This window comes from Lepisosteus platostomus, chromosome 4 (genome assembly GCF_059453375.1).
Source record: "Lepisosteus platostomus isolate fLepPlt1 chromosome 4, fLepPlt1.hap1, whole genome shotgun sequence".
NCBI classification, from domain to species: Eukaryota; Metazoa; Chordata; class Actinopteri; order Semionotiformes; family Lepisosteidae; genus Lepisosteus; species Lepisosteus platostomus.
This window is the reverse complement of record NC_142614.1, coordinates 11062098-11079275: the sequence shown is the minus strand read 5'-3', so window position 1 is coordinate 11079275 and position 17178 is coordinate 11062098. Positions and strand designations below refer to the sequence as shown.

General features: G+C 47.8%; 1 protein-coding gene and 1 long non-coding RNA gene across 8 annotated transcripts in view; both read right to left on the bottom strand.

Annotated features, from left to right (window-relative positions):
- Window positions 1-697: 697 nt before the first annotated feature.
- Window positions 698-17178, bottom strand: part of camta2 (calmodulin binding transcription activator 2) — a 46513-nt gene continuing 30032 nt past the window's right edge. For 4 of the 7 annotated variants that reach the window (XM_088628424.1, XM_088628426.1, XM_088628428.1 and 1 more), the window contains 11 exons: window positions 16715-16893; window positions 16330-16408; window positions 11395-11659; window positions 10110-10501; window positions 9645-9835; window positions 8830-9055; window positions 8454-8525; window positions 7059-7079; window positions 6125-6315; window positions 5907-5981; window positions 698-5086 (listed from right to left, as the gene is read on the bottom strand). In XM_088628424.1, the coding sequence (XP_088484550.1) occupies window positions 5023-5086; window positions 5907-5981; window positions 6125-6315; window positions 7059-7079; window positions 8454-8525; window positions 8830-9055; window positions 9645-9835; window positions 10110-10501; window positions 11395-11659; window positions 16330-16408; window positions 16715-16893 (1755 nt within the window). In that variant the 3' untranslated portion in view covers window positions 698-5022. The remainder of the gene's footprint in view (window positions 5087-5906; window positions 5982-6124; window positions 6316-7058; window positions 7080-8453; window positions 8526-8829; window positions 9056-9644; window positions 9836-10109; window positions 10502-11394; window positions 11660-16329; window positions 16409-16714; window positions 16894-17178) is intronic. The other 3 variants (XM_088628427.1, XM_088628429.1, XR_015935828.1) reach the window with 2 other exon arrangements.
- LOC148672627 (uncharacterized) lies at window positions 5197-5900 on the bottom strand. Its single transcript, XR_015935829.1, has 2 exons — window positions 5821-5900; window positions 5197-5776 (listed from the first exon to the last, which is right to left on the bottom strand). It is a non-coding gene; the product is annotated as an uncharacterized LOC148672627 (long non-coding RNA).

The following is a 17178-nucleotide window of genomic DNA, read 5'->3' as shown; positions in this document are numbered from 1 at the left end:
TTGGATCACCCTAAAATCACCAGTGTGTAGAAGAGAACCTCCCAGTGCTGGGGGCCCCAGCATCTCCCCGTTTCTGTTCCATCTTAGATCTGCTACGTAATCCAACTCTTAATTTAACTAATTGTTTAATTGGGCTTTTGCAATCATTTTAAAAATATGCTAAGTTGCAGATTTTAAATGATAAAATTCACAGCTCACATAAAATCTCAAGCAATTCCAATGCTTTTAACAGTAAAGGTTATGACTAATCCAATTATTCTTATGGAGCGCTCCAGTATCTGGGGGCACAGCTGGATTTTAAAACAGGAGCTGGATTGGAGTGGCCTGTTACAAACACTGGGTACAACAGTAGTTACAGCATTCAAAGGAACCTGTTCCAGACTCCCGCTACCCATTGTGTAAAGACACAACCGGGGAGCAGGTGCAGCTCCTACAGTCCACACTACAGTCCAAGGGCTGGTGGCTCAGTCGGTGAAGGGGCTTGATCGGAGTGCAATTGGAGTCCCCATAGTCCAGACTGCAGTCCCAGGGACTGGTGTCTCAGTCAGTGAAGCTCCTACAGTCCAGACTACAGTCCCAGTGGCCAGTTCCAGACTAGGCTATGATTATCCTGGTTTTACTACACTTCGTACACCAGACACTGGGAATCTACAGAAAGTCCTGAACGGGGATGACCAAAGACCTGACACCACAGATACAGAGTTTCAGTATTATTTAATATCATTATGAAAAATTAAAACAGCTTCAACTTAGACAAATGCAAAAAAGTGCAAGAAAACCCATTTACAGTACAGAAAAAGACATAAGTTATATATAAATATATATATATATTTGAACATCAGCAGTATATGGAGCACACGCGTGATTTCCGATGCAAACTCACACGATCACATGCAGAGGCTCGGTCACGCCTTCCTCTGTCAACAGCTGCACGCTGTCGGCGTCACCATTATAATCAACAGCAATATGAATAAAACTGACAAATAGTATTTTCTCCAGAACAACCAAGCAAGCTCAGTATTTTTTGCTGTTTTAAATATATACTCAAATCTAATCTCAGTATTTTACAGTATGTACAGAGTAATGCATATTCATTTTCTTTCCCAATTCAGTTTTACAATCCTCAGTCTAAAGCCCTAATCCTGTTATTACTGGTATATACCTATAATCTGATTAGTTTTGTAATTTTGTGGTGTTTGAGAAGTGCAGAGCTTTAATTTTCCTGCAGACTGGAAAGACCCAGGACTTCTGTTTTTTTTGGTTTGTCTATGTGGGGGGTTCAGTGTGAATAGCCCGAATCCAGATTAGGATAGAGTTCGGAGTACAGTGCAAAGAGCCTGAATCCAGATTGACAGGACAGTGTAAACGGGATAATATTTGAGCAGAATCTGGATTCAGAGCTCAGGAGACTGAAAGACCTTACCTTTTTATGTATGCTAATATTGTTTTATCTGTTTGGAAAGGCCATTGTCACAACTTTGAAAACATGCCAGATGCTATGTGAACACCACTGTGTCAGGAATCTGAAATGATTCTTTTTGTTTTTTTGTTAAAAAAATGGTGTGCATGTGATTCTACAATCAATGCACAAAATCCAGTTCCAAAACACCTCAGTGAAAAAGGTAACGGTACTGCACTTTTAAAACTACTTTGAACTTTTTTAAACGCAATATTCCATTATTTTCCCTTAGTTTCATCTAGGCTTTTTCACCTTTGAGATTCTCTCGGCTGGTGTTTCCAGAATCCCTTTACTGTACAACAGGATAAAGACCCAGACAAATCAGCTGCGGGCAACTGGGCCTCCATCTGACAATATTGACCAATATTCCCCAATAAAGCAGGGCTCCCCAGTCCTACATCCTGACACCTCAGTGTCTATGGGTTTTTGTTCCAGCTGTGCTTTTATTTAATTGAACCACCAGATTTAAGTAATAATCTGCTAATTATGACATTTGTAATTTCCTTTCATCTGACCTACACCATAAGTATCCATAGGCATCTTGAAATTTGCAACTTTATAAAGGTAGTTTATCTATCAGATTATCAATTCAATGATGCAATTAAGAGCCAGAGAGAGAAGCAGAGGGAAAACAACACGGAATACCTGGAGGAGAATCATCAGAATCCGCTCCTGGAGGACCGTAGAGTCTCTGGCCTTGTGTCCCAGCTAAACTCTGGGCTCCTCAATTAGTCCAATTACCTATTGCATTCCTCCAGGCTCAAGTCAGCACCGTCTTCTAAACTATCAACTGTAAAATTCAACCAATTAGTCTTACACTGATCTAGTATTGAGTACTGGCTCTGCCATCCAGATGTCGCAGGTTCAAACCTGGGTCATGTGACTAGTCCGATCGCTGTCTGGGATTGCCCTGGGCTGGGTGACGTGTCCGAAGGAGAAATGGGGCAGGTGGGAGGGGCCAACAGCTTGGAGGCACAGAGGCAAATTCCAGCTGGACAGGTACATGATTAAAAACAATTAACTAGCAATGCTCAGTTTTAAAAAATGGGAAAACAAAGACAGCTTAATTTAACTTAATGAAGTGATGCTTCTCACTAGCTGGCAGGCAGGCGGTGCTACTGCTGAGGGACACGCCTCTCCAATCGGCAGTGACCCTCCAGTGGGGGCGGTGCTGCCTGTGTTGTGATGAGTGGCTTGAATGTGGGCGGGGGGGAGGAGTCTGCCTGCACTGCCTCAATCCAGTAATGAAACAGCATTCACACACTTCTGTCGGAAAAACCAGTAAGCCCTCCAGGAACGTCTGATGAATGGGGTTTCAACCTTCTTGTCAGGCTTTACATCACTGTAGCTTTGGGTGCTCTGCCCTGAGACTAGGTCCACAGGACCATAGGGAACACACTGCCATGGACAGGCAGAGGACGCCAGGGGGCGCTACATCACAAGTGTCCACCAGGGACTTTTAAAGTTGGTTGCCCTGTGTGGTGAACACTGGGTTCACATATAGGTGGGACTGTGGGGATCACAGTCTTGCAGCTGTGTACCATGTCTAGCACAGACAGGGTATCTCACTGTTCTCTCAACATATACTGTAGCCATAGCTACAGGTTTGCCGAGTGTTTGGAATGCCACAGCACACAGCTGCCTCTGGAATCGGGTCACTGCGTGCTACAGAGCAAGAGAATGTCCATCAGAGGGTTCCTGATGTAAGATTTTACAATTTTGTTCCTGTTCATTTCAATACAGTACAGTGGTGCTGCACCTATTTTACGTCCCTCTGAAAGAAGGTCAAAGGTTGAGATGGGGTTCCAATCAGCCTTGCGCCCTCCACAACCCCCCCCCCCCGTGCAGACTGGTAGGCAGTATGGGAATCAAGCTAATCTGTGGTTTAAGACTTCAGGTGAATATAAGCGATTCCTCGCTGGTCCAGTTACAACCAACGCAGTAATTAACAGAGCTCAACTAACAAACCAAGTGCACTGCTGGATTAAGACTTCACAATTAATTCATGGTGAAGGGTATCAGTCACTCAGTATGTTGTAGAGTCAATTACAGTGAGGTGTCTCAGTGTCAGCCAGTCATCTGTGTCTGTAAGCCAGTCAGTGATCAGTCACCATGTCGGTGAGTGAGTGTGTCAGACTATCAGTCAGACCGTCAGTCAGTGTGTCAGACCGTCAGTCAGTGTGTAAGTGAGTCAGTGTGTAAAACTGTCAGTCAGTGTGTCAGTGAGTCAGTGTGTCAGATTGTCAGTCAGTGTGTAAAACTGTCAGTCAGTGTGTCAGATCGTCAGTGTGTTGGTGAGTCCGTGTGTCTGGTCATCAGTCAGTGTCAGACCGTCAGTCAGTGTGTCAGTGAGTCAGTGTCTCAGATCGTCAGTGTGTTGGTGAGTCCGTGTGTCTGGTCATCAGTCAGTGTCAGACCGTCAGTCAGTGTGTCAGTGAGTCAGTGTCAGATCGTCAGTGTGTTGGTGAGTCCGTGTGTCTGGTCATCAGTCAGTGTCAGACCGTCAGTCAGTGTGTCAGTGAGTCAGTGTCTCAGATCGTCAGTGTGTTGGTGAGTCCGTGTGTCTGGTCATCAGTCAGTGTCAGACCGTGAGTCAGTGTGTCAGTGAGTCAGTGTCAGATCGTCAGTGTGTTGGTGAGTCCGTGTGTCTGGTCATCAGTCAGTGTCAGACCGTCAGTCAGTGTGTCAGTGAGTCAGTGTGTCAGTCTTGTTCCCTCCCCTCCCCCTCCTCTTCCTTCCCTTCTCTCTCCACCGTCAGGCCCCCGTCACACCTGCCTTCACTTCCTCAGACTGTCCAAAAAGGAAAGTGGGACGAGGGAGACATCGGCGAGGAAGAGTCAGGAGAGGGACAAGTCAGGGGTCCCGGTCCCTGAGGGCTGGTGAGCGCCTGCAGGTTATCAGTTTCAACTCGGCTCTAATTCAATTGAAGAGCTCGTTATTGGTTTAATTGGTTTGATCACGTCTTTGGCTGCAAGTGACCACAATTATACCAGCACCTCCATGACCGGGCTCAGATCACTCTGACCAGGTCCGTTCAGAAGATCCCATTCACAGCCTGTCTGAATGTTGCAGTTTGGATTTCCAGACTGGAAATGTTTAAATTTAGGGGGTATGCAGGGTCGGGGTAACTGACAAAGATTTAATTTGCAAGGTCACAGACAGACATCTTGGCACAATGCCCTCGGATTGACAGGCCGCTCGGTGGTCTGGAGGAGGAGCAAACCAGGTTTAGACCCAGGATCCTGCCTTCAGCTAGTGAGCAACAGGGGGAACCAGAACCCACCCCCCCCGGATTGAGCCAAGACCTCCGCTTCCAAGAGGACATGGTCTCCCCGCATTGCAGCCCAAGAAGCTCAGATGCCAGCCGATCCCCCCCCAAACCAGAAACACGCTTTCCAAATGTGCCAGACACCATCTCCCCTCGCCCCTCTCTTCTTCTCTCTCCTCTTTGTACTTCCCAGGATGGAAATTGTGCATTCTGGGAAGTGATGGAGAGAGAGGAGGGGGGAGAAATGGACCTCCTGCCTTATACTGGAGCGAAGGAGGTGGCGATGGAGTGAGGTTTATGTGGCTAATCCCCTCTTCTGCATCCTTTCCAGCTCCTTGCTCTGTTTTAACTCCTTGATCCTGCAGGGGGCGAGAGAGAGCAGGAGAGTCAAATTTTAATCAATGAACTGCTCTGAGTGTTTTCTGTGTTAAACCACCTTACCTCCTGTTACTCATTTGTTCTTAGTCTCTTTTCATTTAATCCTTTTTTTTTATTTGCTTCCATCTTTCTATTATCATAACAACCCTGAGCCCATCCTAGAAGCACAGGCACAGGACAGACAGACACAGATGGAGGGATACCTGTGTCTGCAGCAGGAGAGGAAGAGAGAGATGGAGGGATACCTGTGTCTGCAGCAGGAGAGGAAGAGAGAGATGGAGGGATACCTGTGTCTGTAGCAGGAGAGGAAGAGAGAGAGATGGAGAGATACCTGTGTCTGCAGCAGGAGAGGAAGAGAGAGATGGAGGGATACCTGTGTCTGCAGCAGGAGAGGAAGAGAGAGATGGAGGGATACCTGTGTCTGCAGTAGGAGAGGAAGAGAGAGATGGAGGGATACCTGTGTCTGCAGCAGGAGAGGAAGAGGGAGAGATGGAGGGATACCTGTGTCTGTAGCAGGAGAGGTAGAGGGAGAGATGGAGGGATACCTGTGTCTGCAGCAGGAGAGGAAGAGAGAGATGGAGGGATACCTGTGTCTGCAACAGGAGAGGAAGAGAGAGATGGAGGGATACCTGTGTCTGTAGCAGGAGAGGAAGAGAGAGATGGAGAGATACCTGTGTCTGCAGCAGGAGAGGAGGAGAGAGAGATGGAGGGATACCTGTGTCTGCAGCAGGAGAGGAAGTGAGAGATGGAGGGATACCTGTGTCTGCAGCAGGAGAGGAAGAGAGAGAGATGGAGAGATACCTGTGTCTGCAGCGCCGGAGGAAGCGCATAATCTTGCGAGCCGCCTGGTCCTGCTTCTTTGTCAGGAAGGAGCCCCTGAGGATGAACGGACAGAGTCAGAAAGACACACTTTCCTTTTCTCTCTCATCCTCCCTGATTCTCTTCTCTCCCTCCCCACCTGCCATCCCTCCTCTCACTCCTTGATTCTCTCTGTCCTTCCCTCCCTGTGTCTCACTCACTTCATCTTGGTGTTGGAGGGGTTGGTGCGGTGGGCCTGCTTCAGCCTCTCATACTCCTTGTAACTGCGGTAGTACTGCTGGATCAGCACTGCCGCCCGCCGGCTCTGCTGGAACTTCTTCTGCTCGTAGTAACTGCGGAACTTGCTCTGAATCAGAATGGCAGCTTGCGTCATCTTCTTATACAGGGCGTACTGTCAGGGAAAAGGGGAAAAGTTAGGTGCAATTACTCAGCAATTCCACCTTTGTGGAAGAGTGTTTAAACTGACTCACCACATCTCACCTGTGAGGCACAGACATCCTGGTGCACACTGCACACGCGCACTAAGGGACACACACTCACTGACCGAGGCTGCCAGAGTCTGAGGCTGGGGCACAACTGATCTGCTGCGCTCCGATTACTTCCATTACAACATTTTCTAACCTGTTACACCTGTTCTGCTGTAATATCTTTTCCGGGTCAATGTGTATTCTGATCTGCTACTTCTGTGTCTCTCCTCCCTACCCCATCACTACTGCCGGGCTGTAAGGGGCTGTATGGGTTACAGGGACTCTGTTCCCAGAAGGTCAGGGATTTGATTCTCCAGTGAGGACACTGCTGTTGTCTCCTTGATTAAGGTGTTATACCTTAAGCAAGCTGTATGAACTGTAGGCAGTGGGAGGAATTAACTTGCAGTGTATAGTATCGCCTCATACAGGGATAGGGGGTCGCTTCTCACAAATCTGCTCCACACCACAGAAACCAGGATCAGCTCTGACTTTGAGACTAATTCCGGGGCACTGAGACAATACTAACAATTTTATGTCTGTGACTGAAACAAACACAGCTGTCAGTGAAAAGACACAGGAGGTGCAGTGAGCGTGTGGGAGCGAGGGACCTGAGCAACTGGAGACAGCCACTGAGAACAAGCACGCAGTGATACAGGTTAGACTTTACCTTCAGTGCTATCCATGTTAGCTAGCAGAGAGAGAGAGAAAGACAGGGTGTGTTAGTGTGGGTTAGTCATGGAGAGGTAAGCTGTTAGCAAGCACAAAAAGCGCACACACACAAACAGCAGAAGTCACAGTGAGAGAAACACTGATTCTGTACACTAAAGCACTCACACTGACACACTGAGTGATAATACTAACACACTCACACTGAAACATTGACCGATATACTGACGCACTCTCACTGACACACTAATATACTGACGCACTCTCACTGACACACTGACTGATATACTGACGGACTCTCATTGACACACTGACTGATATACTGACGGACTCTCATTGACACACTGACTGATATACTGTCGCATTTCATCTGACACACTGACTGATATACTGTCGCATTTCATCTCACTTACACACTGACTGAGATACTGACGGACTCTCATTGACACACTAATATACTGTCGCATTTTATCTCACTGACACACTGACTGATATACTGATGCACTCTCACTGACACACTGACTGATATACTGTCGCATTTCATCTCACTGACACACTGACTGATATACTGATGCACTCTCACTGACACACTGACTGATATACAGTACTGTCACATTTCATCTCACTGACACACTGACTGATATACTGTCGCATTTCATCTCACTGACACACTGACTGATATACTGATGCACTCTCACTGACACACTGACTGATATACAGTACTGTCGCATTTCATCTCACTGACACACTGACTGATATACTGTCGCATTTCATCTCACTGACACACTGACTGATATACTGTCGCATTTCATCTCACTGACACACTGACTGATATACTGATGCACTCTCACTGACACACTGACTGATATACAGTACTGTCGCATTTCATCTCACTGACACACTGACTGATATACTGTCGCATTTCATCTCACTGACACACTGACTGATATACTGTCGCATTTCATCTCACTGACACACTGACTGAGATACTGACGGACTCTCACTGACACACTGACTAATATACTGATGCACTCTCACTGACACACTGATATATAGTACTGACACACTCTAAATAACAGACTGAATAATATACCGATATACTCTTTCTGACACACTGAGGGACTGTTACACTGACACACTCTCACTGACACATTGAGGGACTGACACACTGATGCACTCACACTGACACACTGAGGGACTGATATACTCATGCATGGACACTGACTTGCAGAACTAAAGAGACCCAGGGATTCAATTATCCCCCTTCCAAGTAGGAGCTGCCTTGAATCTTGCCCAGACACTGGCCAGAGCACCTCCACTAAGAATGACCCCTGCCCGCTGCTTGCTGTTCAGGTGGAGAATGGACAGGGGGCGCTGTGCAGACCTCTGCCCCTACCTGTTTGTACTTCCTGTAGCACCTCTGAATGACTGCGGCCGCCATGTCCTGCTGCTCTTTCAGCCTGCGACCCTGACAGAGGGAAAAGAGAGATGGAGGGACAGACAGGGAGAAAGGGACAGAAAAAGAGTGAGGTAGATATGGAGGCAGGTGGAAGGAGAAAAAAAAGAAGGAAGAAGGAATGAACAATGTTTCGGCGAATACAGAGAATATAGCTGTGTTCATGAAGCCATGCTATATGCTATAGTGTGCAGGAGTATACTGTACAGTTTACTGGTGTATATACAGTACAGAGTACAGGAGCGTGTTTACACACTGTACTGGCAGAGTATGTGTATAATTGTATTGTATTTTACAGTATCTATTATCCCAGTACCTTGTAGCGGCGGAAGGCGGTCTGGATGATCCTCGCTGCCTCATACAGCTCACGCTGCTCATGGTCGGACAGCGTGAGCAGGGCGAACTCACGCTCCATCCTCCCATTGGCTGAGGCGTTGAGAAACTCTGCCCATGCTGCACTGCTGGGGGGGCGGAGTCTCTGCAAAGCCAAAGCACTCAAGGGAGAGGGGGGGCGACTGAGGGGAGGTGTTGGGCAGGCACACCTAAAGCAGAAGAGAGGGACAGGGGAGGGAAGAGAGACAGGGGAGAGAATGGAGAGGAGAGAAGAGACAAGGAGGGGAGGCGTGTGATGAAGTGAGAGAAGAAGGCATAGTGAGACGGAGTGCAAGAGAGGAAAGGAAGAGAAGAAGTGACATTCTTATGATAACATCCCTTTCAGTACACAAGAGCAATGATTTATATTCTTCCTACTGTTTTCTGCTTTTCCATCTCATCTTTTTGCTCAATACAATCAAAAAAGCCCTCGTCATCATCAGAACACAGAACATACTGCTCACACCCCAGTCCTGAGCACTCCAGTCATAGAGCCTGGCCTTCCTGGGCTTTCAGCTTGGCCAGTTATTTTGGACAGGGTGTCCAGTGTTTTTAACCTGTCCCCCTGTGACAGGGGATGGGGTGTCCAATGTTTTTAACCTGTCCCCCTGAGACAGGGGACGGGGTGTCCAGTGTGTTACCTGTCCCGCTGTGACAGGGGACGGGTGTCCAGTGGTCACCTGTCTCGCTGCGACAGGGGATGGGGTCTCCAGTGTTTTTAATCTCTCCCCATGACAGGGAACGGGTGTCCAGTGTTACCTGTCCCGCTGTGACAGGGAAGGCATGGTGTCCACTGTGTCCAGGTAGCGGGCCAGCCAGGGCATGGTGTCATGGATGGCGGGATTCTCCCTCCTTTCGCGCAGCGGTGACTCGGAGGGCGAGAACTCATCCTGCTTGATGTGCTCTGGCGTGGCTTCAATGATCTGCTCTGCTAGCGTCACCATGTCAACCTGAGGGACAGTCGAGGGTGCACCTTTGAGGCAGGAACCCCCGTTGTGTAACCCTGAATGTGAAACTCTACTCAGCAGAACAGAACAGAACAGAATCTGCATCCCATGTCCTGCTGGGCAAGATCCAGCAATAAGAAATCCCAGGTTTAACTGTTGCCACGGGGCAGTGTTTGGTACGAGGATCCTGGCCAGACTTGTGAAAATCAGATTGACAAGCCAGCTAAGGCCAGCAGAAAGGTCGGGGAACCTGGGGGACCTCCTGTACGCCACGTACCTGCAGCACCTCCACTGAGGGCAGGTAGCCCTCGTTCTCAGCGTTCTCGCTGTAGTTCAGCAGTTCGGCCTCCAGGGGGTCGTGCGAGGCAGGGGGGAACCCGGAAGGTGGCTGGGAGTCCAGCTCATAGTCCATGAGGAAGGAGGGGTCCCCCGAGCTGCAGCGCAGCCCCGAGTCCCCGGCTTCAGCGGCCTGGTTGTGGGGCAGGTCCCAGGGTTCGGGCAGGGAGAGGGGGAGGGCGAGGGTGGGAGATGGGGACGGGGAGGAGGGGGACAGGGAGGGGGAGGTGTCCATGGCTGTGTCCTGGGGGAGGGAGCTGCTGGAGTAAGCCGAGCTGGGGGAGGGGGAGGGCGGGTCGCTGGGGGATGGGACACTGCTGGAAGAACTGAGCCCTGAGGGAGAGACAGGGAGGCAGAGAGGGGAAGAAAGAGGACACTGTTATCAGTATGAGAGGCAACAGATTTCATAGAAACAAATTTGAGCACTGGCACGATACACTCAGGTACAAGAGCTCACTAAGGAATGCCTAGTGAAGACACACAGTCAGAGCGCAGGTCGAGCCCCATCAGTCTGAACAGCAATGGCTCCTGTCTACACTCTGTCACCCGGACCCACTGTGAACCGGGGTCCCCAAGTGAGCAATTAGCAGGGCTGGGTGGGCTAGAGTCAGCCAGAGGCTAACAGCTTGTGATACAACAGCGCCCCCCTGTGGGTGATTGGGTCCCGACCAACTCACAGTATAGTCGGTGAAGGGTGTGGGGCTCACTGCAGTCAGCTCACCTTCCCTGTCAGGCTCTGTGCAGAGTCCCAGGGTGAGTGATCTGACAGAGGGTGTCAGAGGAGGGTGTGCACAGTCCTCGCTCTCCTGTCAGGCTCTGTGCAGTCCCAGTGATCTCACAGGGGGTGTCAGAGAAGGGTGTGCACAGTCCTCACTCTCCTGTCAGGCTCGGTGCAGAGTCTCAGGGCGAGTGATCTGACAGGGGGTGTCAGAGGAGGGTGTGCACAGTCCTCACTCTCCTGTCAGGCTCTGTGCAGAGTCCCAGGGTGAGTGATCTGACAGGGGGTGTCAGAGGAGGGTGTGCACAGGGTCTCACTCTCACCACATGGGACATAATGCTGGGCTAATTGAATTAAAAATGACGAATTCCAGGTTGTAATATATATATTTTTGTAAATATATAAAACCCAGAAATAGTGAGATTCCAAACACAATTTAACACAATGTTTGAAAACTTAATTTACAGTAATGCAGTGCACATATACTGTACATCTATAAATCCATTACCAGTATCGGGGCTGGTGGATAGAGGCGAGGGGGTCTGCAGCTCCTCAGTAGCTGTGCTCCACAGTGAATTCTGGGGTTCAGTACCCCCTGATGCCCCCTGCTGTCGGTGCAGCTCCTCCAGGCAACAAGCAAGCCGTGTGTGACCCCGGGACCGTGCCACCGCCAAGGGCAGCCGACCCAGTGAATCTGGGATCCCCAGAGCCAGGCTGTTCCAGCGGTACAGCAACACTGCTGCCCCCTGGTGGCCTAGAGCACAGGCCCACATCTAAAAGAGAGGGAGAAGGAAATAATAATTATAATAATTGCTTACACTTATATAGCGCTTTTCTGGACACTCCACTCAAAGTACTTTACAGGTAATTGGGACTCTCCTACACCACCACCAATGTGCAGCCCCACCTGGATGATGCGACGGCAGCCATAGTGCACCAGTACTCTCCTCACACACCAGCTCTCAGTGGGCAGGAGAACAGAGTAATGAAGCCAATTTATAGAGGGGGATTATTAGGAGGCCATGATTGGTAAGGGCCAATGGAAAATTTGGCCAGGAAAGAGGGAAAAAGCAATTTAGTGTACTTAGTGTGGATTGTCACCATTACAGTAGTCTGTTAGAGCTCACTGTGTCAGTGTTTAGTACAGAGTTATAGATCACTGTGTCAGTGATACAGTACAGTGCTATAGCTCACTGTGTCGCCATTACAATACAGTCTCTTAGAGCTCACCGTGTCAGTGTAGAAGTACAGTTATTGATCAGTGTCAGTGACACAGTACAGTGTTATAGCTCTCTGTGTCACCATTACAGTAGTGTTATAGCTCACTGTGTCAGTGTTACAGTACAGTGTTATAGCTCACTGTGTCAGTGATACAGTAGTCTGTTATAGCTCACTGTCAGTGTAATAGTACACTGTTACAGCTCAGTTTTAGTGTTACAATAGTCTGTTAGAGCTCAGTGTCAGTGATACAGTGCAGTGTTATAGCTTACTGTGTCGGTGATAAAGTACAGTCTGTTATAGCTCAGTGTTAAGTGTTACAGTACTGTCTATTAGAGCTCACTGTGTCAGTGATACATTAGTTTGTTAAAGCCCAGTGTCAGTGATACAGTAGTGTTACAGCTCACTGTCACCATTACAGTACAGTCTGTTAGAGCTCAGTGTCAGTGTTATAGATCACTGTCAGTGATACAGTACAGTATATTAGAGCTCAGCATCAGTGATAAAGTACAGTGTTATAGTTCACTGCGTTAGTGTTACAGTACAGTGTTATAGCTCACTGTGTCAGTGATACAGTACAGTGTTATAGCTCACTGTGTTAGTGTTACAGTACAGTGTTATAGCTCACTGTGTCAGTGATATAGTACAGAGTGATAGCTCCCTGTGTCAGTGTTACAGTACAGAGTTTTGTATCTCTCTGTGCGCTCTGTCACTGTTACAGTACAGTGTTTTTTAATTCAGTTCAATTCAAGATGCTTTATTGGCATGACCAATGAGTAAAATCAGTGTTGCCAAAGCAAAACAAATACAATTAACATAAAACAAAAATCTACAGACATTTACAATAAAGACACAATCATAAGATATATACATATAAACATGGAGCATTATTGGGAGACAGGCTCACTGTTCCTCAGGTTATGACAGGAGGTAACATACTGGGCTGCCAGTTCAACTGAGTTCCCTCCTCCCTCTCCCAGTAGGATTGGGACTTGTGATTCTGGCAGGTGTGGGAATTCTGGGATTAGATTTGTTAATGTTTGTCTAATCCCAGAATATTTGTCACAGTGCAGTAGGAAGTGCACCTCTGTCTCTATTTCTCCCCGCTGGCAGTGGGAGCACAGCCTGTCCTCTCTGGGCAGCCAGGTCTGCCTGTGTTGCCCAGTTTCTATGGCCAGGCTGTGGTCACTGAGCCTGTACTTCGTCAGGGTCTGTTTTTTTTGCCGTTACTTATGTTGGTCAAATATTTGGCTAGTGTGTATTGTTTATTTAGAATTCTGTAGCATTCCAGTTTATGTTGTGTTTGTGTGTGAGATATTGCTGTTTGATCTGTGCTGTGATATGGTTGATTCTGAGTTGTGGTTCTCTAGCAGTGCTGTCCTGAGGCTGGCTGGTGTTGGTGTTGCTTGGGTCAGTGATCCTCAGGACCAGCTGGCTCAGAGGGCTCTTTGTTGGGCTCAGCTCTTGGCTCAGCAGGGCCCTGTGGTGGTAGGAACTTTGATCGCTGTTTTTTAGGTGTAGCCAATACTTTATTAACCTCTTCTGTATGTTTATTAATAATGGGTATTGGCCTAATTTGGCCCTGCACCTGTTGTTAGGTGTTTTTCTCTGCACATGGAGGATGTTTCTATAGATCTCCATGCGTACAGTTTCTGTGGGGTGTTTGTCCCATTTAATGTAATCCTGGTCTGTGAGGGGACCCCACACTTCACTGCCATATAGGGCATTGGGTTGGATTACACTTTCAAATATTTGGAGCCAGATTCTTGTTGGTGGGTTGATGTTGAAAAGCCTCCTTCTTATTGCGTAGAAGGCCCTGAGTGCCTTCTCCCTCAGTGGCTTCACTGCCAGGTCAAAACTCCCAGAAGAGCTGATGGTGAGACCGAGGTATGTGTAGCTGGATGTGTGCTTCAATGTGTTGTTGTTGAGTGTGAATTGGTACTTGTTTTCCAGAGGTCTGGCTTTTTTTCTGGAAAACCATCACTCTGGTCTTGTCCAAATTGACTGTCAGTACCCAGGTCAGAAAGTACTGCTCCAGCAGTGCCAGGCTCTGCTGCAGCCCCTATTCTGTGGGCGACAGTAGGACCAAATCATCTGCACAGAGCTGGAACTTGATCTCTGTGTCATGTAGTGTGAGACCAGGAGCTGCAGACTGTTCCAACATTCCTGCTAACTCTTTGATATAGATATTGAACAGTGTTGGGCTCAGGCTGCAGCCCTGTCTCACCCCTTGGGTGAAGAATTCTGTCCTTTAGATAAAAAACAAGTGTCTTTTATCTCTCTGTACGCTGTGTCAGTGTTACAGTACAGTGTTTTTTATCTCTCGGTGCGCTGTGTCAGTCTTACAGTACAGTGTTTTTTATCTCTGTGCGCTGTGTCAGTCTTACAGTACAGTGTTTTTTATCTCTGTGCAGTGTGTCAGTCTTACAGTACAGTGTTTTTTATCTCTCGGTGTGCTGTGTCAGTCTTACAGTACAGTGTTTTTTATCTCTTGGTGTGCTGCGTCAGTCTTACAGTACAGTGTTTTTTATCTCTGTGCAGTGTGTCAGTCTTACAGTACAGTGTTTTTTATCTCTCGGTGTGCTGCGTCAGTCTTACAGTACAGTGTTTTTTATCTCTGTGCAGTGTGTCAGTCTTACAGTACAGTGTTTTTTATCTCTCGGTGCGCTGTGTCAGTCTTACAGTACAGTGTTTTTTATCTCTGTGTGCTTTGTCAGTCTTACAGTAGTGTTTTTTATCTCGGTGTGCTGTGTCAGTCTTACAGTACAGTGTTTTTTATCTCGGTGCGCTGTGTCAGTCTTACAGTACAGTGTTTTTTATCTCGGTGCAGTGTGTCAGTCTTACAGTACAGTGTTTTTTATCCCTCGGTGTGCTGTGTCAGTCTTACAGTACAGTGTTTTTTATCTCTCGGTGTGCTGTGTCAGTCTTACAGTACAGTGTTTTTTATCTCTCGGTGCGCTGTGTCAGTCTTACAGTACAGTGTTTTTTATCTCTCGGTGCGCTGTGTCAGTCTTACAGTACAGTGTTTTTTATCTCTCGGTGCACTGTGTCAGTCTTACAGTACAGTGTTTTTTATCTCTCGGTGTGCTGTGTCAGTCTTACAGTACAGTGTTTTTTATCTCTCGGTGCGCTGTGTCAGTCTTACAGTACAGTGTTTTTTATCTCTGTGCGCTGTGTCAGTCTTACAGTACAGTGTTTTTTATCTCGGTGCGCTGTGTCAGTCTTACAGTACAGTGTTTTTTATCTCTCGGTGTGCTGTGTCAGTCTTACAGTACAGTGTTTTTTATCTCTCGGTGCACTGTGTCAGTCTTACAGTACAGTGTTTTTTATCTCTCGGTGCACTGTGTCAGTCTTACAGTACAGTGTTTTTTATCTCTCGGTGCGCTGTGTCAGTCTTACAGTACAGTGTTTTTTATCTCTCGGTGCGCTGTGTCAGTCTTACAGTACAGTGTTTTTTATCTCTGTGCGCTGTGTCAGTCTTACAGTACAGTGTTTTTTATCTCGGTGCGCTGTGTCAGTCTTACAGTACAGTGTTTTTTATCTCTCGGTGTGCTGTGTCAGTCTTACAGTACAGTGTTTTTTATCTCTCGGTGTCCTGTGTCAGTCTTACAGTACAGTGTTTTTTATCTCTCGGTGCACTGTGTCAGTCTTACAGTACAGTGTTTTTTATCTCTCGGTGCGCTGTGTCAGTCTTACAGTACAGTGTTTTTTATCTCTGTGCGCTGTGTCAGTCTTACAGTACAGTGTTTTTTATCTCTGTGCAGTGTGTCAGTCTTACAGTACAGTGTTTTTTATCTCTCGGTGCACTGTGTCAGTCTTACAGTGCAGTGTTTTTTATCTCGGTGCGCTGTGTCAGTCTTACAGTACAGTGTTTTATATCTCTCTGTGTGCTGTGTCAGTCTTACAGTACAGTGTTTTTTATCTCTGTGCAGTGTGTCAGTCTTACAGTACAGTGTTTTATATCTCTCAGTGTGCTGTGTCAGTCTTACAGTACAGTGTTTTTTATCTCTCGGTGCGCTGTGTCAGTCTTACAGTACAGTGTTTTTTATCTCTGTGCAGTGTGTCAGTCTTACAGTACAGTGTTTTATATCTCTCGGTGTGCTGTGTCAGTCTTACAGTACAGTGTTTTTTATCTCTCGGTGCACTGTGTCAGTCTTACAGTACAGTGTTTTTTATCTTTCGGTGCACTGTGTTAGGGCAGTGTAACAGCAGAAGTGTGAATTACCAAGGGGGTGCAAGAGAAGTGGTCGACATTGAGAGGGTCCACTTCCTGCTCCAGATCCAGACTGTCTGAGTTCACACTCCTGCACAGAGGGAGGGAGAGAATTACACTGTTACCAGATACATATACATTAGCACTGACACACAGAGTAAAGCTCACTGTAAGATGTACAAACAACTCAAGACAACACAACTACCACTTCTGTGTCACCACTTTCCTCAACGCACTGCCTCATCCCTCCATCTGTCTCTCTCCATGCAGTTTCCTCCTCTTATGATGCCTTTTTCCATCTCTTCCTTGGTTTACTCTTCCCTCACTCCTCACCATCGCTCCCATTTCTCCAGCCAGTTGCTCACTCTGCCCTCCCTCCCCCTCCCTCTCTCCTCACCTCCAATGAATGAGCGTGTGTATGAGCTGCTCGTATCCCTGCGCGGCGGCCAGGTGGAGCAGGGTCATCCCACGGTGAGTGACTGAGTGCACCAGTCCTGCAGGCCGCACCCACTGCCGGCCCCCAGCCATCATCTGCTCGCACAGCGCCACGATCCGCTGCTCGAAGGACTGCGAGGACTGGAGAGAGAGGGGGCAGGGGAGAGAGGGGGTTAGTGGGGGAGAGTGAGGAGAGAGGGAGTGGGCGAGAGGGAGGCAGGGGGAGAGCGAGGAGAGGGAGGAAGAGAAGAAGAGAGAGAAGGGGAGGGAACCATTAAGTATAATTGCTACAAAATGCAAATATGACACAGAGAGAGGGAGAAACAGATGGGGGAGAGCTGGAGACACCACACTGCCACTGCCACAGAGACAGGCAGGATGTAGAGAGACACAAGAGACATCACTCCTTTCTTCTCTCTCTCCACG